This window comes from Indicator indicator, chromosome 12, assembly GCF_027791375.1.
Source record: "Indicator indicator isolate 239-I01 chromosome 12, UM_Iind_1.1, whole genome shotgun sequence".
NCBI lineage: Eukaryota > Metazoa > Chordata > Aves > Piciformes > Indicatoridae > Indicator > Indicator indicator.
In genome coordinates, this window is record NC_072021.1 from 5,083,579 (window position 1) to 5,109,160 (window position 25,582).

At 46.3% G+C, this 25,582-nt stretch overlaps 2 protein-coding genes across 2 annotated transcripts in view; one reads left to right on the forward strand and one right to left on the reverse strand.

The window, feature by feature from the left end:
- ESRP1 (epithelial splicing regulatory protein 1) overlaps nucleotides 1–7,949 on the reverse strand; it is a 36,793-nt gene extending 28,844 nt beyond the window's left edge. The window contains exons 1-4 of the mRNA XM_054385330.1: nucleotides 7,818–7,949; nucleotides 7,493–7,621; nucleotides 6,531–6,644; nucleotides 3,966–4,080 (exon numbers count right to left, since the gene is read on the reverse strand). Of these exons, the coding sequence (XP_054241305.1) occupies nucleotides 3,966–4,080; nucleotides 6,531–6,644; nucleotides 7,493–7,621; nucleotides 7,818–7,949 (490 nt within the window). The remainder of the gene's footprint in view (nucleotides 1–3,965; nucleotides 4,081–6,530; nucleotides 6,645–7,492; nucleotides 7,622–7,817) is intronic.
- A 5,468-nt stretch (nucleotides 7,950–13,417) lies between these two features.
- The window catches only part of VIRMA (vir like m6A methyltransferase associated), a 32,906-nt gene continuing 20,741 nt past the window's right edge, over nucleotides 13,418–25,582 (forward strand). The window contains exons 1-8 of the mRNA XM_054385305.1: nucleotides 13,418–13,480; nucleotides 16,794–16,909; nucleotides 17,634–17,720; nucleotides 18,590–18,638; nucleotides 19,718–19,886; nucleotides 21,325–21,447; nucleotides 21,708–22,001; nucleotides 23,543–24,695. Coding sequence (XP_054241280.1) covers nucleotides 13,418–13,480; nucleotides 16,794–16,909; nucleotides 17,634–17,720; nucleotides 18,590–18,638; nucleotides 19,718–19,886; nucleotides 21,325–21,447; nucleotides 21,708–22,001; nucleotides 23,543–24,695 — 2,054 coding nt within the window. The remainder of the gene's footprint in view (nucleotides 13,481–16,793; nucleotides 16,910–17,633; nucleotides 17,721–18,589; nucleotides 18,639–19,717; nucleotides 19,887–21,324; nucleotides 21,448–21,707; nucleotides 22,002–23,542; nucleotides 24,696–25,582) is intronic.

Sequence of the window (25,582 nt, forward strand, 5' to 3'; positions counted from 1 at the left end):
TAATGGGCTTTTTATTGCCAGAGTTAAGTAGAGTTAAGAAAGAAAAAGAGGTGGAAAAACTGGGAGGAAATGGGGTCAGGGAGGGGCAGAGTGGTTATAACTCATAGCTCAGGTTGGAAGGGACCTCAGAGATCATCTACTCCAACCCCCCTGCCATGGGCAGGGACACCTCTCCACTAGACTCAGCTTCTCAAGGCCTCATCCAAGCTGGCCTTGAGCACCCCTAGGGAAGAGATAGCCTCAACTTCCCTGGGCAACCAGGGGAGTCCCCACCACTTTCATACTGAAGAACTTCTGCCTAAGATCCAGTCTAGGATCTTAGGAAGATCTCTGCTCTACTCCACTATTTAAGACACAGGTCAAACCCAAAGCAACCCTAAGTGTCAGTAGTGCAGTATCCAGACTGCAGCCAGCACCCTCAGCAGGCTGCTCTGAAGTACAGCTGTGTTTCCACTGACAACATCCAGCAGCTAGTCCCAGAAAGGAGTTACCACAAAGCCAGCTCACAAGTAAGTGGAGCAAACTGTGCACTGGAGGCAGCAACAGCTATTTGCCATTTCATGGCTTCATCACACCCAATCTTGAGGCAAAGGATGAGTCTTCTGCAGACCAAATAGGAACAGTCATGTAAGCTTTGTTCACTCCACCCTGAAGGCACTCAGTGAGCTGAAAACTGGCTCAGCCAGCTTTGCAAATCAAGAAGTGGAGCAAGTATGGGAGGGTGCAAGAACAACCCTGCTCCTTTTGTATCTTTACACATGGCTTTTCCTAAAGAGATTTTTGACAGATCAGAGTTCCTTTCTCTGCTGGAATGTGCTCACTTCTCTAAGTATTTTGTTACTTGAAATTTCTCAAAACTTCACTATTCTTACACAACACTGACTAGAGAAAGCCTGCCAGAAGACTGTCTCCTACACCAAAAAAATGGTTTGAGACTGTAAGTTAGGCAGCAGCAGCACTCAGATAAATCTCAAGTTCTTCAGTCTCTTAAATTCCATGGCATTGAAAATATCCTCTTACCTTGAATTAAAAGAAATAATTGTCTGTAGATGAAATTTGTAGTTTCTTGGGGGTTAAGGCATAGGGGCATAGGCATAAAGCTTTCCCCTGAGCCCTTGCATTTGGAGGTTTGATTGTTGCAGTTTCAAGTAGTTTGCTGAAAGAGTAAGCACCAAAAATACTTTCCAAAGGAAGAATAACCCAGCCAGTTACTCACTTCAATATCTCTATGCTCAAGATTACAGACAAGGCAAGCACAAGGAACATAGACAAGCACCAGCTGCCCATTGTCTTATGTCCTGAGTGACTGTTCAGTAGGAAGTTCTCTCCCCTGACCATTGGGAGCAACAGAGACATTCTCCATTTGCCTGTCATGTGTTACTTAATCAAATGTTAGTCATCAAAAGAAAAGCTTTTGGAAGACTCTTAGCAACTTTGACTGTACAGAAACACCCAGCTGTCCCTTAACAAAATCACATTTCCTCTCACATCCACACAACCATCCTGCACACAGGTAAATGGAGATGTAAGTACTTGAAAGGATGTGCACGGAAATAGTTCCACTCCTGCTCCCACCAGGTCTTCTGCACCTCGAGTAAATACCTTACACCTAACCCAAAATCTTCAATCCCCACCAAATGCCAGCATTTGGTACTTTAGGTGGCACAAATCCACAACTATGGGATTGTTTACCCTTTAACTATGGGGTTGAAGATCTGCACTTTCTACTGGAGCAACAAGAGCTCGGTCAGAATCTGTGTGCACTAATCTGCAGCTGCATTTCAACCTACTGCATTTGTGTTTAGTTTTTGTGTCCCCTGCCCCAGAATATCCAAGTTACTTTTCATTCAGAAATTTTTTTTTGCTACATAACTGTCTCAGGGGGAAAGTAGCTGTCCTGCTTCCATGAAGCAAAAAAAGCTCTGCATAAAGCTGTTTGAACTGGTCTGTAGATTTAGCACCTGCTTCAACACTTCTTTTCATCCCCAACACTACATGCATGTCTAGACTCTCCAAGTGCAATTAACTTACACAGCTTCAAATTAAGTTGGCAGACTTCAGTCAGGTGAGGAGGAAAAAAATCATCATCTTTATCAATAAAAGAAAACCAATTTTTAACTTTTGTCTCTGCATCCTCCACCCCCAACATACTCAAGCAATACAGGGCAGAGACTTAATTTCAGCCATGTGGCATAAATACTACAAGTTTACAAATAAGAGCAGCTACAAAACAAGACAAACCACAAAGATTAAATATAAAACCAAAATGAAGTTATTTATGTTTATATACCTTCAGAAGTGTATCAGATCCAGAATTCAATCCTGAGCTGAGAGCATTTGGATACGCTGAAAGTCTCTAGGAGCTTGTGTGAAATACTGTTGGCAACTGCCAAGCCCACTCTCAGATGATGCTGGCTCTTAGGGGACTTCCTGGCAGTTGGGGAATGCAGGGGTGGGTCTGCTCTTCTCTCCCAGAAGGCAGAGAGCAGCCTGCAACTGTTCCTTAGCTGAGCAGTGACACTTCAGGTGGCTACAGTCATACAACTGTTCCCCAGTGGCAAGAGTACACCAGACATTCACTCAAGGAGAAAGCGAAGGCATTTCTCCAGAACAAAGCAGCTCATTGTCTTCAACTTCTCCCTAACCAATGTTTTCACTGTAACTTTAAGGTCTCCCATCCATCTTCTAAACCATGCAACATAAGCATTTATTTTGCTTTTCTACATAAACACTCACACTCCTACAGGAAGTACATGGCTTTGCTTCAGAGTAGGGGAAGAAGTGGTTTCTGTCCCTTCCCTAGGAAAGATTAACTTGGAATTTTGCAGATAGTGAAGCAGAGCATCCAGCCTCCAGTAGTCAGCCTTATGATAAAACACAAACCCACCCACACATCCATATATTTTATGTTCTCCCTAACACAGGCACAATGCCTAAGCAATATTAACCCTGCAGTGAAAGGCCAAAATAGTTCAGAAGCCACAGAGTTTTGAGTGAGAAAAGTGACAGCTCTTAATGGCAACTATGGACACAACAAACTAGTCAGGGGGAAAAAAAGTTATTTTTAATAACAACCAATTAAAAAACTCAACCCAACAACACTCAGAGTCCTGTATCCCTCTTGCTAGCTAGTTTTTGTGATCACTGTTTTAATAGGTCAAGTGCTTTCCATGTCCAAGAGTATGTTTGAGATGAGGCCTGGAGCCTGCAGCAAGAGGGAAGGAGGGAGGAAGGCACAGTCAGATTAGTCACAGCCCCAGTTTTGGCCCTGGTAATGGTACATGGCATGCAAGTTAAACTGAGCAAAGACTAGTAAAGAGCCAAACAGGACTAGGTTACAGACCACTTAAAATTATTCAGAAAGTAATTTTAGAAATGGTCATCACTGAAAGTGGCAGACTGCTCCTGACTGCATCATATTGCCAGCCCAGCCTCACCTTGCAAGGTCTAACATGTACAGCTCCCATGAGACTGAATTCCACGTGCACCAACAGCAACCCTGCCTTAGGTTCACTCCTGAATCAAAGGCTCACTACAAATTCACAAGAACAACCATCCCACCTTCTAAGAATTAAGAGGCCTCCTAACATTCACCCTTACTTAAAACAAAACCAAACCCAAACTCCAACCAAACAACCCAAGCAAACAAAAAAACCCAACCAAACAAATTAAAAGTATTTCTGTAAGCAAACAAGTGTGGCACTTACACTATAGTTTAAAGGTATAAAGCTATAAAGGAAATGCACGGAAATGAAGAAGAAATACAGGATTTTGCCCATGGGAACATGCATCCTCATATGTTTTTATCATCTTTGTGAGAAAGCTCAGTAGAACTCTGAGTCACTCATTAAAGTTATACCACCCCTGTATACGTGTAGCAAGCAATTACTCACAGATCTCTGGTCTAAAATCCAGCCCAGAGCTGCACCAGCAGCAGATACCATCATCACCATTTAAAAGGATACATTCTGTCATGGCTGCAACATTGAGTTTGCTAATCTCAGGTGAACCAGGGCAACACTTCTTGAACTCTTTCCGCAAGTCAAAAAAGGAGTAGAAGCATTCAGGCAGCAAGATGTTCTGGAAAGGGACAAAGGAACTGCTGTCAGCTAGGGAGAGCTTCATTGACTTCATCTTTACATACCAAACTTTTCTTATAGTGGGTAAGAAACACAAACCAGCCTTTGCTACAGAGAAGCTCACACAGCTCTTCTCAGCCACATCAGTACTTTCACAAACTTTTGCTTAAGCATCTCTGAGTTAAAAAGAGAAATGTGGGTTGTTTTGATTTCTTTTTTCCTCACTGCCAGGGAAACATTTGCCATTCTGACTAGTGCCTCAAATGCAATCTACATGTAGGACAGCAAATGGTGCAGGCTATTGCAACATTTATCATCAACTCTTGATTCCAGTTGGAAGTATAAAAAGCCAGAGGGCACTAGGTTCAGTTCATAGAGCCAAGCAAATTATGCAACACCAGCAGAAGACATTCTGGGTTGTAGACAAGGCTGAGTTTTCAGAGAAGAGTCACATATCAAATATTTGTTCTCTTAAAGAAAAGAAACAAAACAACAAGACCCCCAACTGTGTGCAGATGAAGGTTTGATAGGGTGCAGAGGCTGGCAGTCCATGTGTGATAACTGCTTTAACTGCAGTGCATGAAACCAGGATCAGCTTATAGAGTTCCTTTTTGCCCTTCCACATGCTTTTAGAGTTTTTTTGGGGGTGGGACTTGGGGAAAGCTGTTTAAACCAACACAAATCCCTACTTTTTCACTTAGCCCTTCACCCCAGAGCTTCCCCACAGACACAGTACTCTGTATCCCACTTGGTTGTTGTTTGCAATGCCTCTCCAGATTGAAAGTAAGGGCTTTCTATAATTTGACAACTAGTTAGCATCTTGGCATTCTAACAGAATGACATGACACATGAAAGCACATTTAAGGACCCCAGAGAAAGCAGCTTAGGCTCTAAAACAAGTTCTGCTTTGAGAACATTAGAGCTTATCTTAGCATATGGACAGGTGCATTAGGCAAACAATACTCTTTAAAGACAAAGTTATGAAAATGCAGGTGTGCTTGCCAAGATTTCCTGCTCTGGTTTGAGCCTGGCTATTTGTTTTCCTTGATGAGAGATCAAGTTTTGTACTTCACTGACACTCCAGCTGATGCCAATTCATTCTTTCCAAACGCTGTGAGCTGCTAGAGTGGTTCAGACTAGGCATCTTAAAAAGAAATAAATATCTTCTCAGGAGCCCAGGGCTTTCTGCCTACCTGGATTCTAGTGACCCCGCTCCCCACTTCCACTCTCAAGAATATGGCATTCAAAGAACTATTGCAGGTCTCATAAGCCTCTGATTTATGTAGCCTATAAGCAGCACAGAGCAGATTTCAAGTTAACAATTCTTAACAAAACAGCAACAGAAGAGTTTGATGAAGATTCTAATCCTCTCAGTGACTCTCTAATGACACAGGAAAAGGATGACTGTCCCCAACATCAAACAAATAAATGTAGGGATTGTCCCTTCTTTCATCCACACAATTTAACTGCATAGAAAGATTAATTCTAAAAGACACATATGCAGTGCAAGTGAGAAGAAATTCTGTTAAAAATCAGTTTCTGCATTTTCTCACATTAAGCCCTCAGAGAAGTTACATATAAGGACTATCCCTTCCCTATGGAGCATGCTCACTGTTGCTCTAAACCATGAAAGGTATAACTACTTAGGGCACCAACAAGTAGTACAACCAAGCTCATCCACTCTCAGTTTTGTAACAGGCTTGAGGGAGCAGTGCTCCTTCAAAGATGAAGCAGCAAACTGATGGGACCAGAGCTCAGTGGCAAGGCGAGGAGCTGAAGAGTTCAGTCACAGAGCAATGCACCTTCACAACAAGCCACAAAACAAGATGCTGTTAACAGTGAAGAAGTTACTTCAGGACTAGAGACTCAGCATATTGCTGCAGCCCTATCGCTAATGAGAAGCAGGCTGGATCTCATCACAGTGATTTAGAAACTCAAGTTATAGAAAGCTCTAGACCATGGGACTAGTCATCACTCACTGCCTGCCTCAGACTGCCATGCAGCTCCTTACCAATGCAAGCACCACCCTTGGAGCACCAGCTGAATGCAAAGGCTGCAAGCTGCTGAAGCTACAGGTGAATGTAAAATTTCAACAGACAGTTTATGCTGGAGATGGTTAACTCTTTGGCAACACTTCCAAATCCCCACTCCTTAACCCATTGTTGTACCGGCAACTATAGAGCATCAGTACCCTATCAATGCATTGCTCCTTTCTCAAACACTTAAGAAAATCTTCTGGTGTAAGTTAGAAAGGCATCTGAGGGCTACATAAGCACAGAACACAGCCTATGCCTGCCACACAGGCTCTTAGGCTGGCAAGCACACTAACACGGGAGCAATATTTGTGGTATGGCTGAGTGAAGCCACCCTCACACTAAAGAGAAGTTGACCAGCTCTGCAAGAAATCACCTAAATAACACTAAAGATCAAAGTTAATCCACACCTACATACCTTTTTGGAAGCTTCAGGGTGCAGAACCTGCCTAATGTGCAGTTGTCCATCAGTACAGAAACAGAAGGAAGTACCTACACCAATGTTCAGCTCGTTGCTCACAGACTGATTAAACTGAAAGCAAGAACAACAAAAGACACACGTGAAAGATCAGAGTGGCTGCACCAGGCAGTCTCATCAGTTATTCCCGGGGAGTAGGAACATGGAGCTGGAATTTCTTCTTGTAGTCATGTTTCTTATTATCTAAGCACACGATAGGCTTCAAGATAATTGTCTTGACAAGGAAATTTCCCCTTTCCCCCACTTCTAATGAGATGTGGCCAGACAGACACTCCACATCACATTAAAAAAAAAAAAAAAGTCAATCATTTTTCAGGAGCATTTGGAAAAGCACTGCAAGGAGAGATAAAGGTGGCTGCAGAGAGCTAAGGGAGTGCCAGAGTAGAAGAGTCTTTTGGACAGGGCACTCAAGCATGTTGGAAAGGAGGCATGCTTTCAGCCTTTCCCTCAGTGAGAATCATGCACACCTCCCTGTTTATCTGGAGGCGTCCGTACCCGCTCCTATCCAGGACAGATGAACCACCACCATAAGCCTTAACAGGGTCTGACACCACCCAGCCTTTTCAAGGGGCACCTAAATTTGACCATTTCAAACATTTTTTTAGGGCTCAGCTGAGAGTCACAGTCCAGCACAGCAGGAGACCAGTATTAAGGGGATGGCTGGATGCTATCTTCCTCTCTTGGGGTTCAGTCTCTTCCAAAGCAGAAGTGCAAAAGACAAGGAAGAAATTCACACAAAGCCCACCACTGATCAGGTTGCCTGGCCCACATCTGGCCCTGTGCCAGGCTCCATTGCCCCAGGAGTGGTACTAGAGGGAATAAATTAACGACAACACTGCTTCTAGCCTACCTGGGAGCTCCCAAAGGAAATCAGCACCCAGCAACTAGTTACAGGGCATCACCTGTCTCAATGCCTGCTCCAGCGGTGGAGCCAGTGCCAGGCTCTCCACATCCACCTGAGTGATCTGCTGGCACTCAGTCGTCAGCTCCGGGTGGTCAGGCCGGACCAGCACGTCGTGCAGGTGTCCCAGCTCCAGAGAAAGCAGAGGAGGAGCGAGTCAGCTCCCTAGACTGGAGGTCCTCACCTGCAGCACCAGCCCCTGCCCTCCACCAGAGCCTGCTCCAGCCTGGGGAGCCCACCACCAGCGCCACCACGCTGGTAGCCAGCACGGCAGGGGCCAGGGGGGAGCAGCAAATCGGGGTGCTTCCCGCTCGGGGGGAAAATACCTCCTTGCTCCTCAGGTCGACCACTTTCCACAAGAGCTGGAGCAGTTCTCGCTCATCCGAGCCCAGCCTTGACCCATTAGTGCCCGCCGTGGTCACAAAGAGGATCACCAGGTAATCGGGAGACGCCGTCATGGTGCCACCGGGCCAGCAAAAAGGATAAAAACGGAGAACAAAAAAACAAAAAAACAAAAAAAAAAAAAAAAAAAAAAAAAAAACCAACAAAAACCAAACCCGAAAAACCTACCCAGCAGAAGGAAAGAAAAATAGCGCGGGAGAGAAGAAAAGGGGGAAAGAAACGGCGAGGGAGGGGGAAGCAAAGAGGCCAGAAACTTTCCCTGCCCGAGGAGCTTCCGAGCGAGACCCAAAGTGCACCGGCCCCACCTGCGGCCTCCCGGCACGGGGGAGACTCACGGCTGTCCCCTGTTCGGCAGGGCGGGCGGCAGCCGCTCGGTCGCCGGCCGCAGCCCTGGGAGGCGCGCAATGGCCGCGGCTTTTCTGCGCGGGGCGCGGCCGCACCTGCCCAGCCCCCGCCCCACGTGGTGCAGGTAGCGCACACCTGGCGCCGCCCGCCCCGGCCCGGCCCCGCCGCGCAGGGACGTGGCAGCCCCGGGGCGGGGGCGGGCGGCGCTGGGGGGCTGGGGGGCCGTGATTGCGGGCGGGACGCTCGGCGCCGGGCCGGGGCTTCGGGGGGTTGGCAGCGGCCGCGAAGTTGTCCGGGGACGCTATAGAGCTCTCTCAGAAGCTTTGACGTGCACCGACGGCAGCTCAAACCCTGCCGGGCTGCGTCTTCCGCCGTCGGTGGGACTCCGCCTCGCCGACGGAGTAGACGGAAGGGAGCGGGCCCGGGCGGCGGCCGTTCACTCCTGCCGGGACATGTGGCGGGCGGGATGGGCAGGTCGGCTCTGCGTTCGCCCAGGCGGAAGAGGAGAAGGAAAGGGCCACAGTGTCTGCAGCCGCCTCGATGTGTCAGCGCCCTCGGCGCGGGGCGAGCACGGCTGTCGGGGCCGCAGGGACCGGGCCAGGCGGTACCGTGGCGGTGTGCGGACCGGGAGCAGCTCCTGTCCGGGGCAGCCTGCGGGCTCGGGAGCCTTTTTCTCCGTCTTTCTGAAGGCAGCTGCACGGCCGGTCTAGCCGTGTGCTAGCAGTTGGCCGGTTTGGCCGTCACAGCCTTTCCTCAACCAGCTGCGGCGATTCTGGTCCTTTCGACAACAACCTCTCTTCTGGCAATTTATGTTTCAAATGCGTATTGCTCAAAATACCATTTCTTCATGACGAATAACCGAAAAGGTCACTGAATGCAGAGTAAACAGGTAACACTCGCTTTGCCCAAGGAAATCCTGAAGCACATCGAGTTCTCTAAAACCCCAGTTGTGTATTTCCAGCTTCACTGTGATGCTGCTTCTCTACTTTTTCCCTGAGATGATGGTGCACATGATGCTTTTCTTCATCGCTGCTGCAGGCTTCCTGTGTTGTCTTTCTTTAAGGCACACACATTTGCTGGTGTGGCAGGAAGGGACAGCACGTGTTTCACAAGCGCTGGGATCTTGTCAGACCGTGACTAGTCCACACAGTGCTGAGGGGTGCCCATGTCTTGCCCTGCCCTGAGGCAACACTACTACCAAATTTCTCCTTGATCATTTTTGTGCGCTCTAGACAATCTTGGTGTGATCAAGGGTGGCTGGAGAAGTCTTGGAATCAGATTTTGAAAATGGTATTCACTGATAGCAATTACTGCAGTTTGCAGGGTGGCAGGGATGGCAAATTATTTCCTGCAGCTTTTAAAAACTGTAGCTGAAACTGGCCATGTGAGTCTGGCATCAAGGACACCTGAACGAATGGTGCCCCTTTTCTGGGAGGGTTAGAGTGCCTGGTTCTCTTTGTGCATTTGTCTCAAGACTTTCTGGTAGAACATATCTGATATGGCTCACTAGGGAATGTGTCCTCAGTGGTGGCTGCAGCTGATCTGTGCTCAGCATCTGAGGAGTGGGGTTGGTTGTCACATGTGGAGTTTGCTGTGTGACCCTTGCCTAACCTGGAGCAAGGGAATTTGATGCTACAGAGAATTTCTGTGTAGAGTTTCCCTTTCAGGTCTTAATTTAGTGCAACTTCTTGGGGAAAAAAAAAAAAAAGTCCTTTAGCATAAAAGCCTTGAAGAACGTTTCTGAAATGACTTTACATTGGAGCATGCCAGATAGGTAGTGCTTGCTGGGTTGGCTGGTTGTCTTTCAGTGAAACTTAATTTCTTTCCCAACATCTGCTTGGCCTTTGAGATGGAGCCATTGTCTTTGAGACTAACTTATGGATGGATGCCTGTTTCTTGTGATTTGTTGTGTTCCAGCTTACACATTGCTTTTTTTTTTTTTCCCTTTTGTGCATTATTGTCTCATCCTATCTTGCCTCTTTCCATCTAGGAGCATCAGACTCCCCAGTGTATTGCTGCAACAGGCTGCCATTACCTATGGTAACCCCTTTCACAGGTTCAGCTGTACCCAAAAATTATTTATAATTCCTTTTACATCTTTTGAGTTCCTGATTAATTCATGTTTTATTTTTGGAAGCCACTTGCTGCTAATTGCTATTGTAGTGCCATTACCTTCTATTTTTCTCTTTCCTGGGTAACACATTCCCTAAAATGCCTGTTTCCCAGCCACAGTTCCCACTCCTCCCTCCTCCTTTCATGCCTGTAGCATCTAGTCTGACAGCATGCACCAGTTGTTCAGGTTCCTGTGTTGTGCTGCTCAGGCTCCTGGTGTCTGTGTGCTCTCATTCCAGTTGCTTCTTCCTGGCCTGTTGTTATCCCAGGGCCTGGTTAAGCCTAGCCTTTACATGAAGTGTCACCTTCCAGACGACATCAGCGTTGTTAACTGCAGGAATGTACCAGGGCGCTACAACCTCTGCAAACACCTTGTTGCTGTCTTTTTCTCCTCTGATCTTCCTTCTGTTTCCCACCTGCTGTCCATCCATCTAATTTCCAGGCCCTTTGCTAATCTCAGGGTAACTGTGTCTCTGTCTTTTTTGTATCAGTTCTGATTTCCCACCACACACTCTTCTATGTCACTGTTTCAGGACAATCCTGGAACTGCTCACACCTTCCTTCATGCCAAGGAGCTGGTCTTAACACCACCCCCTGACCACAGCAAAACATCTGTGTGCCTTCTTATTTAGTTCCCCCTGTATTTCTGAAGCTCCCTCCTCTCACCCATTCACCTCCTTCCTCCCAGGTTTTTCCTGTGAGTTCTGTGTCTCCCACCCTAATTTATTGCTTTATAGGAGGGTGTTCAATTCATTCCAATACCACCTGCAACTCTGTTATCCCTTCTTGTGCAGACCTTTGGTATCATTCCCATCAGTGCTCCTGTTTTCCTTTGGAATATCAACTGTTTACAACTGGGAGAATCAGCAGAGCTGTATCATTTTGTTGGGATGTGTTAATGGTTATCACCAACTCTCTTTTTTTAAATCTGTAAAATAGCTGTTGCCACTAACCAAATCCTGTTTCTTCCACTTACATCAGTCAATAAATAACTCTGTTGATACACAAATCATTCCATAAGACAGTGTAACTGGGCATGGCATTCAAACACTGCTGCTTTATCTTGCAGGAAAGAAATGCCACTGACTTGTAAGCCCAGCTATGTGCTGGAATCAATGACACTGCATTCAAAGCCATCTGAATTTAATCCTGCAAAGCTGATTCTTCCCACATCCAGAGCCATAGCTGATATCAGCAGCAAGGGAGTCACTGCAGATTAAAACACAGGGCTGGAATTCCCCTGCCAGCTACTGCAACCACTTATGGTAGCTGATCTAGTTGCAGTACTGTTCCAGGCTGTCCCAGGAGAGGACACATCTGACTGGGACTGTCCTTCTCTGGCACCACAGAACATATGGTGATGCCCATGTTTGGAGTAGATCTGAAAAGCTACACTTGCATACAAGTTTCCAGAGACCCCACAAACATAACCAAAATAAGCCATGTGAAGCATCACTAGAGCTGGTTTTCTACAATAAAGAAAAACTAGATTTAACTCCAAGGGCTTTAGATCTGTTTATTCAGCAGGATGAGAAAGGGTCCCAGCTTGGAGCAAGAGTGAGAGCAGCATAGCCAGGGAGGCCCCTTGATTCTCAAATTCTAAAATGCTTCTCAGAAGGGATTTGCAGTGTTTTAATTATGACTGATGAAGTAGCGTGAAGAGGGAAGAGCAGTGGATTCGGAAGCAAATCCAGTTGATGAGTTTCCTTGTGCTGCCACAAAATGCCTCTTCAGGTGTGCCAATAAAACTGGTTGTGGGACTGTGTGTTGTGGCCTAGCTCTTCAACACATGGTGTGTGGAGACAGGAACTTCCTGAACTAGTTTCACTGCTGAAAATGGATGTGTTAAACCACAGCCTTGTTTGAACTGATGCAATGTTTTGATGTAAAGTCCAACCTAGTGGAGGACTGCTGCTCCTGGTGCAAATGAAACTGGAGTGCTGAGAGTAGCACACTTAGCTACAGAAAAAAAAAAAAAAAAAGACTTGTCAGTTCCTGGTGTGCACTCAAACCAGCTTATTTCACTAAGGAGCTATTTCAGAAGCAAGACACAGAGAACAAGGTATAATTATTGCTGTTAAGGGAAGTGCAGGTATGTGGTTGGGGCTCTGGTCGTCAGTTCAGAGATGTTACAAATCCTTTCCCAGGCTTCCTCTCAAAGCAGGTGGTGAAGTTTTGCTGCTGTACATGGAGAGCTTGTTCACAGAACTTGTGTAACCATGCACTGCTTGCATAAGCTCAGTTCCACATCCTTCTCCTGGCCGTGGGCTGACTTTGGCTTCATGGCGTCTCTAATGCCTGCACAACTGCACCCGTCTGGATGTGTTCCTGTGTGACCTGTGCTGGATTCTATGGTCCTGCTCTGGCAGGGGGGTTGGACTCGATGACCTTCGGAGGTCCCTTCCAACCCCTAACGTCCTGTGAGCCTGTGGACCTGGTTGCTGGTGCCGAACGACGTCGGATGCTGAACCAGACATCAGAAGGTGCAGAAAGATTGCGAGGAATAGTTTTTACACGTACTTGAGAGAAGTAGCGTGTTCCTATATCTGAAAAGGATTCGTTTTCCATATGGAAAGTCTGCAGAGTAAATCTCTCAGGCCGGACTGGAATCAGTCAGTGTCGAGCCGAAGCTCAATCTTGTCACACCAGGCAGAACCAAGGCCGGAGCAGGCTGCGGTGGCGCCCGGCCAAATTCACGGCCGCGGGGACCCCACGCTGTGTCTCTGGAAGGCTGGGACACGACCTCCGAGCCCAACCGGCCGACAGAGGCGCCGCAGCGGCGGCCCCGCTCCCTCCAGCGCGCAGCCATCGCTGAGGGCAAAGCCCGCCCGGCCTCCTCCCTGTGCGGCGCCGAGCCTTTGCTCTGCTCCAGTGCAGCTGGCAGCACCACCAGTGTCCCTGCCCCGCTCCCGGCTCCCAGCCTGTGACGCCCGCCAGCCGCAGCCCCGCCGCCCCTCAGGGCACTGAGGGCGCCGATTCCCGCCCCGCCGGTTCCCGCCCCACCGCGGCGGCGCCCCGGAAGCGCTCCTCTGCCGCCCGGAAGCGCTTCCCCATCGGCCGAGCCAAGATGGCGGTGGACACCGCAACCGAGCTGCTGTTTTTAGACACCTTCAAGCACCAGAGCGCGGAGGTAACGCGGTGGGGGTGTGTGGGCCGTTGCTCTTTTCTTCTTGTCTCTTCCCGATTCCTGTCGGTGCCCTCTTGTCCGCGCCAGGGCCTCCCTGGGCAGGGGCAGCTGCGGGACACGAAGCGCCGCTGGGTTGAGCGGGGCTAGGGTAGGCCTCGGCGGTGGCCCTCGCCTGAGTGGGTTGCCGGGTAGGAAGATTCAGCCTTTGGACAGGTGCCCGCCACAGGGGGATCTCCGCCTCCTCCCCATCTTGCCCCGAAGCTTCACCGGGCCGCGGCGCGCCTTGGCCGCCGCTGCCCACAGCTGGGGATGCCGCTGGCAGGAGACTGGGAGGAGCGGCTCGCGGGGAACAAAGAGGATAGAACCGATCCGAGACGTCCCTAAGGAAGTCAAGGAGAGGGTCATACCTGGCCGCTGGTGAAATACCCAGCGCTTTTCTGTGGCTAAAGAGGAGCAGGGGTATTTTTGTGTATGTGAGATAACCTCAGATTTATGCAGCCTGCATGCGTCGTGAGCAAAATTAGTATTTCAAACTTGCTCTAGCAGTGCAAGGTCTTGCAAGTATTCCCCTTGAAGGCTGTTTGGAGCCTGAGCATCCTTGAAGCTGCTTGTGATGCAGCACGTTTGTCCAGGGCTCATTGCCCAGCCCACTGTGCTGTTCAGGGAGGAAAAAGGTCTTCTGGGGATGCAGCCTCCTCAGCAACAGCCCTTCCTCCTGAAATCTGAGCCTCCACTTTTAAAGAGAAAGCAAAGAGCTCCCCCATCCTCCTCTCAGGCTCCAGACACCTCATTCTTCATCATAAAGTTATTCTCCCTGTCGTGGGGGGGTTCCTTTTGTTCTGCCTTGTCATATGTAGATGTTGTATTTGGGTGCTAAAGGATGTGTACTTAGATTGCTTCTTAAATTACTGTAATGAGTACCTGAGAGCACAGGCTTCAAAATTGTGTTAAAAACTACTTGTGACTATTTCTTTGCTTATTAAATTTCTAAAAATATTACTTGCTTTTTTGCCTTGTGCTCATCGTTTTTAGATTTCTTTTGCTTTCTGTTTGTGATGGAACTTATCTGACTTCTGACTGCAGATCAGCTTGGGGTTTAATTTTCATTTTTTATCTTTTTTTGTAGGCACTTAGATTTTTTAGTATTTTTTGGTGATGCTTGGTTGGGTTTTTTTGTTTGTTTTATTTTTCTGTTTGTTTTTTCTTCATTTAAAAAATTATATATATATGTATATATGTATATATATATATATATATGTATATATATATATATATATATATATATATATATATATAAAATCTTTTTTTTTTTAAACCAATGCAGTGTTTGCTACTCTGGGTTGCTAACTGGAAATACTCCAGGAGGAGCAAGATTCTGAGTTTCTGTTCCAGAAAGTCTTTCAGAAGCTTACAGCTGGACATACAGCTGACCTATGTGTGTCTATGTATAGACAGAGGTGGTGCATAAATATACTAGCACCTCTTCTATGATGACACACTAAAAGAGTTGGGGCTGTTCAGTCTGGAAAAGAGAAAGCTCCCAGGAGACCTTCTTATGGTCTTCCAGTATCTGAAGGGGGCTCCAAGAAAGCTGAGGAGGGACTTTTGAGAGTGTCAGGGAGTGATAGGACTGGGGGGGGTGGAAAAAAATAGAAATGGATAGATTCAGATTGGATGTTAGGAAGAAATTCTTCCCTATGAGGGTGGTGAGACACTGGCACAGGTTGCCCAGGGAGGTGGTGGAAGCCTCATCCCTGGAGGTTTTTGCAGCCAGGCTGGATGTGGCTGTGAGCAACCTGCTGTAGTGTGAGGTGTCCCTGCCCATGGCAGGGGGGGTAGAACTGGATGATCCTTGAGGTCCCTTCCAGCCCTGACAATTCTGTGATTCTATGATACTAAGGCTGAATGTATTAAATCTAGTGAGATTTCAGCATTAATTTGGTGGCTGCTAAATGGGATGCCACTCTGACCTTATCATTACTTCCCAGTTTGTTCAGACATCCTTTAGGAGTGCTGAAGTGTAACACCCCTTTATACTTGCTATTTCTGTGTGCTAAACATAAGTGTTACAGAAACAGTGAAGTTATTCTGCGACTCTGCTCTGCTCTGGTGAGACCTCATCTGGAGTGCTGTGTCCTCCTCTGGGGCCTCCAGCACAAGAAAACATGGATCTGCTGGAGCAGGTCCAGAGGAAGGCCACCAAGATGATCAGAGGGCTGGAACACCTCTGCTGTGAAGACAGGCTGAAAGAATTGAGGCTGTGAGCCTGGAGAAGAGAAGGCTCTGGGGAGACCTTAGAGCTGCATTTCACTATCTGAAGGGGACCTACAGGAAGGCTGGGGAGGGACTGTTCAGAAGGGCTTGGAGTGATAGGATGAGGGGCAAGGGTTTGAAACTGGAGCAGAGGAGGTTTAGGCTGGACATCAGGAGGAAGTTCTGCACAGTGAGAGTGGTGAAATACTGAACAGGCTGCCCAGGGAGGTGGTTGAGGCTCCATCCCTGGAGACATTCGAGGTCAGACTGGATGTGGCCCTGTGCAGCCTGCTCTAATTGGAGGTGTCCTTGCTGAGTGAGAGGGGTTGGCCAAGATGCCCTTTGGGGGTCAGTTCCAAGCCAATGCAATCTGTGAATCTGTTACTTACAAGTTTTCAGAGCTGTTGCAAAATTGGAGAAATAAACATCATAAAGAATTTTTGTACAGGTGGAGCCAAACATGCTGTCATTATTACTTCTAATGCTACATTTGAAATACGACATCTGCTAGCATTTAACATTAGAACACGCTTTTTCTTTAGTTATAAACGTGATATTCTTTAATTAAAGAGACCTCTATACTCATTTTTTCCTCAATAGTTTAGGTTTTACTCTTACCAGCATACCTTCTGTTAGAGAAAAAGTTGTTGATGTTTAAAAGATTCTTGCAAATAAAGGGAATTAATGATGCAGATAAAAGCTTCTTAGGAAAAAAAATGTTAATATATGAGAAGTGTCAGAAGAGAAAAATACACTGGCACAGGTTGCCCAGGGAGGTGCTGGAAGCCTCATCCCTGGAGGTTTTTGCAGTCAGGCTGGATGTGGCTGTGAGCAACCTGCTGTAGTGTGAGGTGTCCCTGCCCATGGCAGGGGGGTTGGAACTGGATGATCCTTGAGGTCCCTTCCAACCCTAACAAATCTATGATTCTGTGACTAACATTGCACCTGGGTGAATTTTGTAGTTATTAGGATTCTAGCCCTACTTTGCTTAGAACAGGCTATGAGTGGATGATGTTGCTTGCATTTTTTACTTCTTAGGCTTGGTCTGTTCTCTGTTTTGTAGCAAAGCACCAACATCGATGTAGTTCGTTTTCCGTGCGTGGTTTACATAAATGAGGTCCGGGTCATCCCTCCAGGAGTCAGAGCTCACACAAGCTTGCCTGACAATAGGGCTTATGGGTAAGTTTAACAGGGTTTAACAAGGCTGAGTGCTGGGTCCTGCACTTGGGTCACAACAACCACAAGCAACACTACAGGCTTGGGGAACAGTGGCTGAAAACAGCCTGCTGGGCAAGGATCTGGGGGTGCTGGTGAGCGGCTGGCTGAACAGGAGCCAGCAGTGTGCCCAGGTGGCCAAGAAGGCCAATGGCTTCCTGGAATGGGTCAAAACCAGTGTGTCCAGCAGGAAAATGGCAGTAATGGTGCCCCTGTACTCAGCCCAGGGGAGGCCCCAGCTTGAGTACTGGGTTCAGTGCTGGATACCACAGGAAAAGACATTGAGGTGATGGAGGGTGTCCAGAGAAGAGCAATGAGGCCGCTGAAGGGTTGGGAGGATGTCATATGAGGAGCAGCTGAGGAAGCTGGGCGTGTTTAGTTTAGTGGTCATGGCAGCTGGGTTAGGGTTGGACTTGATCATAAAGGCTTTTCTAGCCTTGGTGATTCTGTGAAAGATCCCAGGTGTCTGAGTCAGGAGTAGCTTCCTGTTCTTCTATGCCTGATCTTGCATATGGCAGTAGAACCTGCTATGTATAAGGGTTAAATGCATTTATATGTCTTCTGGACTTGGAATTATCTGGGGAATTACTTAAACAGTTTAATTTGAAAGATTTTGCCCCTTGTTAGTCCTACCTACTCTCCTAAGGGAGATTGTCAGGTTTCATCCTTACTTTTGTTCTGCTTGCAGTGAGACATCTCCACATACCTTTCAACTGGACTTGTTTTTCAACAATGTCAGCAAACCAAGTGCCCCTGTTTTTGATAGGCTGGGCAGGTAAGTCCTGTCAAAATTAGTGGCTGATTTCATAATCTACCTTTTCTTCCTGATAATTTTTTAGTGCAGAAAATGCACAGTAGAAAACCTATAGCTGTGAGATTCACATTCAAGCTGTTTTTTGTTAGTTTATGTTCTTGCCCTTTTCCTCCCAGCTATGGAGGAGGACAGAAGTTCATGCTGAAAAGCAGAAAAAAACCCTGTTTTTAAATTTGGGAGAGCCCATGGATTTTAATGAAAGTATTTTGGTACACTCTTGGTTTTAAGAACTTCTGTTTTTGCAGTTGTTTGTTATTGGCTTATGAGCTTAGTACCATGGTGTCCGATTCTAGTGTCCCCATCATAAGAAGGACACAGAGCTGTTCCAGTCTAGAGGAGGGCCACAATGATGGTCCAAGGGCTGGAGCACCTCTGCTATGAGGACAGGCTGAGGGAGCTGGGGGTGTTCAGCATGGAGAAGACTCCAAGGGGACCTTAGAGCTGCCTTCCAACAGCTGAAGGGATCGTCCAGGAAGGCTGCAGAGGGACTTTTCATGAGGGTGTCTAGAGACAGGACAAGGGGGAATGGTTTGAAGCTGAGGTAGAGCAGGGTGAGACTGGAGCTGAGGAAGAAGTTCTTCAGTATGAGGGTGGTGAGACTCTGGAACAGGCTGCCCAGGGAGGTTGTGGCTGCCTCCCCCATGTGGGTGTTCAAGGCCAGGCTGGATGAGGCCTTGAGTGGCTGAGTCTAGTTGAGAGGTGTCCCTGCCCCTGTGTGGGGGTTGGAACTAGATGATCTCTAAGGTCCCTTCCAACCTAAGCCATTCTGTGATTTCTGTAAACATGCTTTCTATTAATGGAAAAATAACTTTGTATATTTTACTTAACAGCCTTGAATATGATGAAAACACTTCAATTATTTTCAGACCAAATGCAAAGGTAATGCTGTGTGATTTTTAAACTACCTTCTCTTTTCCCCCTGACTGTCATTTAGGTTTCAGTGTGGTTGCACATGGTGCATTAGCACTGTGTAAAGCATTCATTGTGTAGAAGCTCATTCTAAAACATGCCTCTAGGTAACATACTCATTGCTTTACAGTCTGCATCTAGAATGGCACGAGTTGTAGAAGATGTGATTGCTTGACAATTCCTATGGAGATTACCAACAGAATTGTCTGAAACTTAGGAGCAAAAGTTGCAGGCCACAGCTAAGCTCAAAATGTTTAGTTCTGTTTGGGTTTATTTCATTCAGATCAGTGTTTATGTGACCTACTGTAATGTGGTAGTCAAGATATTGCAAGGGACTGAATGCTTGGTGTGGTGGACCCACTTGAGGGAAGGGATGGCATCCAGAAGGATCTTGACAGGCTTGAGAAGTGTGCCAGTGCCAACTGTATGAGATTCAACAAGTCAAAAGTGCAAGGTCCTGCAGCTGGTTCAGGCCAACCTTAGGCACAAATCCAGGCTGGGTGCAGAGTGGGTTCAGAGTAGCCCTGAGAAAGAGATTTGGGGGCCTCAGGGGGACCTTAGAGTTGCAATCCAATACCTCAAGGGATTCTACAAGAAGGCGCAGAGGGACTTTTCATAAGCAACAGAATGGTTTTAAGCTAAGGGAGAGTGGATTTAGACTGGATCTTAGGAAGAAGCCCTTCAGTCTGAGCATGGTGAGACTCTGGAACAGGCTGCCTCCTCCCTGGGGGTGTTCAAGGCCAGGTTGGGTGAGGCCTTGAGCAGCTGAGACTAGTGGAGAGGTGTCCCTGCCCCTGGGAGGGTGATTGGAGTAGATGATCTGGGATCTGTGAGGTCCCTGTTGACCTAAGCCATGCTGTGGCATGTTGTAATGATTGACATACTTGAAGTTTTCTCAATTTTCCAAATGTGGAGTAAAGAGAAACTTGGATGATCTGTTCTCCTCTCGTGCTTTGATGCAGATACCGATGCTAAACTGATGCTAAAATCACTTCTCTGAAGTTCTTTTGTTATTTTTAAATGATTTTTTTCTTCTTAAAAATTACCAGGTCAACACAGATGGATTGGTTCTGAGAGGGTGGTACAACTGTCTGACTTTGGCAATCTATGGCTCAGTGGACAGAGTAATAAGTCATGAGAGAGAGTCCCCTCCTCCACCTCCACCTCCGCCACCACCTCCCCAGCAACAGCCTGGTTTGAAAAGAAACCCAAAGCATGGTGAGTCTTGTGAGGAGACAGGGATTGTTTTATTTTTTTTAATCTTAAATCCACATAGTATCAAAAAAACCCAAACCAATTCCTTCACATTTTAGGTTTCAGTGACTTTATTTTCCTAGCTTTATGTCTTTGTCCTCTAGTTTTGCATTTCCTTTATAGAATTATTTTAAGTAGATACTTGTCAAGTGCTTTTGTAGGAGTAAGTTGCTTGATCTGTTGCTAATTAAATGATTTAGGATTGCCAAAATGGAGTTTAATTTGTGAATTTATTACGATTTAGATGATGGAAATCTCAAATTGATTAGGATGGTAATGAAATCACAACCAAATTTCACAGTTGTCAATGATTTCCTCTACTTTTGTGAGACCCCAACTCAAATACTGCCTCCAGTTCTGGTGTCCCCAGCATAATATGAAGGATGCAGAGCTGTTGGAGTGAGTCCAGAGGAGGGCCACAAAGATGATCCAAGGGCTGGAGCAGCTCTGCTGTGAGGACAGGCTGAGGGAGCTGGGGGTGTTCAGCATGGAGAAGAGAAGACTCGGACTCTGGGGGGGAACCATAGAGCTGCCTTCCAACATCTGAAGGGATCCTCTGGGAAGGCTGCAGAGGGACTTTTCATGAGGGTGTCTAGAGACAGGACAAGGGGGAATGGTTTGAAGCTGAGGCAGAGCAGGGTTAAACTGGATCTTAGGAAGAAGTTCTTCAGTATGAGGGTGATGGGACTCTGGAATAGGCTGCCCAGGCTGATTGTGGATGTCTTCTCCCTCTGGGTGTTCAAGGCCAGGTTGGATGAGGCCTTGAGCAGCTGAATCTACTTGAGAGGTGTCCCTGCCCCTCTTGGGGAGGTTGGAGTAAATGATCTCTGAGGTCCCTTGCCACCTAAGCTATTCTATGATTCTTTGAACTTTCTTTTTGTCCCTTCTATGTAAAGCACATTAGAATGTTTATTTTGCAGTGGTGGTAGGATGGCCGTGAATGGAATCAATGAGCAAGTTTCTGCTTCAGCTTTTGGTTTAGATTTAAAATTAGAGATGTCTTGGTCAAGGTACAGCTCTTGGGTTGCAAAATTTGAGTTCTCTGTGCAGTGAAAGCTATAAAATCCAGTTGATTGTAATAGAAACCTCTTTCAAAAGAAGTAACTTGTTTTTTCTTGGTAGAGGAACAATATTGCTGGTATGAAAGCCCAGAATGCCAGTTCCATGTTCATTTTAACCCAGTATTATATTAAAAAAATAAAATCAATAGTGGTGATAAGCTTGCTTATTGATCTTGTTCACATCGAAAGTTACTTCAGGAAACTGCCTCCCATACTGCAGATTGAATAACATCTGGGAAATGAAAGTGTTCCCTAACCAAAATTAGCACTGCAAACCTACCATTTTCTTCTGTTCCTGTGATTCCATTAAATGCAAGTTTTTATTTTCACAATAAATATAGCTGATGGAGAGAAAGAAGACCAGTTCAATGGCAGTCCTCCAAGACCACAACCTAGGGGACCAAGGACACCTCCAGGCCCTCCTCCTCCTGATGATGATGAGGATGAACCCATCCCAGTGTCAGGTAGAATGAGAACAGACTGTTTATCTGCTTCACATCACTGCTTAGTGCACGCAGAACTCTGTGTTCCTGCCCTGTCTGTGATTTCCTGTCTGCTGTCCCTTCTGCTGGACAGATGCATTCTAGGAAAGGGTTTGGAAAGAAAGATTCTTCAGGATGCCTTTTCTGTATCTCCACTATGCAGAATGTAAAATTCTAAAATGTGCTGAGCACTGGATTTCAGAGGAGTATTCTTGCTGCTTCATCTTTGTGTGTATTTGTAGTGGTTGGGGAAAAAGAAGATGATGTGGACCACAGGGAGGATTACTTTGAGCCCATCTCTCCTGATCGAACATCCATTCATCAGGAAAGCCAGTATTCTGATGATGGAGAAGTGGAGGAAGATCAGCCAGAAGAGGGAGATGATGAAGATGATGTGGATGTTGAGGAGGATGATGATGATGATGATGATGATGATGATGATGGGCATACAGTAGACAGTATTGCTGATGAGGACGAGGAAGAGGAGGAGGAAGATGAAGATGAAGAAGAGGCTGATGAGGAGGAAGAAGGTGAAGGTAAGTAAAAAAATCAGGTTTATGAAATTTTGATGGCAGTTCCATCATGGTGTGAGGAGAGCTGGATCTTTACCCCTTGGTCACTGCACCATTGCCTGCCTTATTGGTGGTTCTGACATCTCTTGAGAACAGGATTTTCACAAAATGGTCTGGAAGGGACCTCCAAAGGTCATCTAGTCCAACCCCTTCTGCAGTCAGCAGGGAAATATTTATTCCTTTATAATAAATCTTCCTGTTCCTTGCTATAAACAGTGGAAGCTTCTATAGCTGAGAATGAACATTCAATCCTCTATTTTGTTCACAAACACCATGAAGTGGTGCAAGAAATTGTTTCTTAATTAAAGCCCAAATAGAGTTGTTTATATACTTAATATAAGCCTTTTCCTGTTAGATAATATCCCAAAGGATCACTGGAAATACTTGAGAGTGAAGGTGATTCTTGCAGGTTGGAAAATGACAGATAATGGTTGGAGTCAATGATCTTGAAGGTCTTTTCCAACCAAAATGATTCTGTGATTCTAGATTCTCACTTAGCAGGTTCAGGCTCAGTTTTCTTCACTACACTCAAATGCTCAGCCTTTCACTGATCACTGCTTTGCTTGTGAGCAGCCAGATTCCAAAGCTGGGGAGTCTTGACTTTCACTTGGAGCTTTCAGTGACTGTTCTGTTTCTGGAGCATTTGGGTTATTTTTTGTTATCCTAAAACACTGTAAACTACAAACTCTGAAAGCCATTACTGTGGTTCTTGGAGAGAGCTTCAGCTGAACTGCCTTCATCTCAATTCCAACCTCTAGGAAATAGGTCATAAAAATTAGATAATCAGGGGATCATAGAATCAGAATCATGGGTTTGTTCAGCCTGGAGAAGACTCTGGGGAGAAGTAATAGCAGCTTTCCAGTACCTGAAAGGGACCTACAAGTAGGCTGCAGAGGCACTGTTTGCAAAGGCCTACAGTGTTAGGATGAGGGGCAATGGTTTGAAATGAGAGAACAGGAGATTGAGATTGGATGTTAGGAATAAGTTCTGCACTGTGAAGGTGGTGGAACACTGGAACAGGTTGCCCAGGGAGGTAGTGGAGGATGTCCCTGCTGACTGCAGGGGACTTGGACTAAATGACCTTGGGAGATCCCTTCCAACCCAGACCATTCTGATTCTCTATACTAATGTCAGTAGTCACGATCTTGTATTACTTACAATTCCCACCTGTGCCTGTGCACAATTTCAAGCTACAAGTTTTATGGCAGATGCAGTCATAGGAAGAAAATTGGACAATGTTCTTATGGTACCCAATTGTCCCCTAGTTAAACTTTTTTGTTTTATATATTCTTTTAAATGTCTCCATTACTATATTAAGCCCCTGTCAGCTGTGGTTGTCACTTCGTTCTGGAGAGAGAAAGCTTTCTGTGTGTGATTGTTCTCTAACCACTGATACTTGTATTCAATAAGTTACTGCTTTTTCATTTTGAGCAGATTCTCAAGAGTTCTGAACTAGTTTACTCGTAATTGATTTTTGTTTCATAACTGAATCTTTCTCTTCTTAGGAGATGATGGATATGAGCAGATTTCAAGCGATGAAGACGGAATTGCTGATCTGGAACGTGAAACGTTCAAGTATCCAAGCTTTGATATTGAATATACTCCTGAGGATTTGGCATCTGTGCCTCCTGTGACATATGAACCTTTTGAAAGGGAGCTTGGACCACTTTTATACTTCAACTGCCCTTACAAGACTGTATTTGAAAATGAAGTTGGTAAAATAAAGGACCAAGACCCAGAAAAAGAAAATTCAGGGGCAGTGGAAGCCTCAGTTAAATTAACTGAACTGTTGGAGTTGTATCGAGAGGAAAGAGGTGCAAAGTGGGTGACTGCATTAGAAGAAGTTCCCAGTTTAATAGTAAAAGGATTGAGCTACCTGCAGGTGAAAGACACAAAGCAAGACTATATTGCCCAGCTGGTAGACTGGACCCTGCACGCTTTGAACCTCCAGGTAGCTCTCAAACAGCCAATTGCTTTGAACGTCCGACAGCTCAAAGCCGGCACAAAGTTGGTGTCGGCGTTAGCAGAGTGTGGGACTCAAGGAATTACAGCACTCTTGCAGGCAGGAGTTATCAATGTCTTATTTGAACTGCTGTTTGCAGATCATGTGTCATCCTCCCTCAAACTTAATGCTTTTAAAGCTTTGGATAGTGTTATTAGTATGACTGAGGGAATGGAAATGTTTCTAAGGGGTGGTGTAAATATGCATGAAAAAAGTGGTTATCAGAAACTCTTGGAGCTGATACTGCTAGATCAGACTGTGAGAGTAGTTACTGCTGGTTCTGCAATTCTCCAGAAGTGTCACTTCTATGAGATCCTTTCAGATATTAAAAAGGCAGTTGACCAGTTAGCAGAGAACACTCCTTCTCTTCCTAATCACACGGAGCAAGAACAGGATCAGGACTTGGTAGGACTTGAAAGAACCAACCAAGAATATGAGAATGATGTGGAGACTCCTATGGACATGGATCATCTTTTGGAATCTTCCAATATAAGTGAAGGAGAGATGGAAAAACTTGTCAGTCTTCTGGAAGAAATCTTCCATTTGATGGAAACTGCTCCTCATACGATGATTCAGCCACCTGTGAAATCCTTCCCAACCATGGCACGCATTACAGGCCCTCCAGAAAGGGATGATCCTTACCCTGTGCTCTTTAGGTATGGCAATTGAAAGTTCATTTTCTAGAATGTATTTCTTGCTGACCAATACTTTTCTAGCTGTTTCAGTTTGTACTTCACTGGAGGATTCTGTCCTGTGCTTAGACAGCCTGAGCAGGTTTGATGGTGAATGTACCTGCTACTTTGTTGGCTTTCAATCAACCTAGCAGGCACGTAACATGAAGTTGACTGCTAGTATTGGTACTGTGCTGGCACTTCAGACACGTCCATAGATCCAGACCAGTTGTGCCAGGTGCTGTACAAGTGCATATTTGGAAAATGTTATGGAGCTAGACTGTTTTCCCTTTGTTTTGGAGTGAGTTTGGGGTACCAAACGCATCCTGGGCTGCATCAAAAGATGTGTTGTCAGCAGATCTAGAGAGGTGATTCTGCCACTTTGCTCTGCTCTGGTAAGACCTCACCTGGAGTACTGTGTGCAGGTCTGGAGCCCTCAATATAGGAAGGACATGGACCTGGTGGAGAGGCTCCAGAGGAAGGAAACCAGAATGATCAAGGAGTTGGAGCAGCTCTGCTATGAGGACAGGCTGAGGGAGCTGGGGGTGTTCAGCCTGGGGAAGAGAAGGCTCCAGGGAAACCTAATAACAACCTGCCAGTACCTGAAGGGGGCTGCAAGAGGGATGGGGAGAGTCTGTTGACAGTGACAGGATGAGGGGCAATGGTTTTAAGCTGGAGAAGAGCAGATTTAGATTGGGTGTTAGGAACAAGTTCTTTAGCATAAGGGTGGTGGAACACTGGAACAGGTTGCCCAGGGAGGTCGTTGAGGCTCCTTCCATGGAGATATTGAAGGTGAGGTTTGAGGCCTGGGCAGCCTGATCTAGTTGGGGATGTCCCTGCTGACTGTGGGGTGGTCAGACTGGATGAGCTTT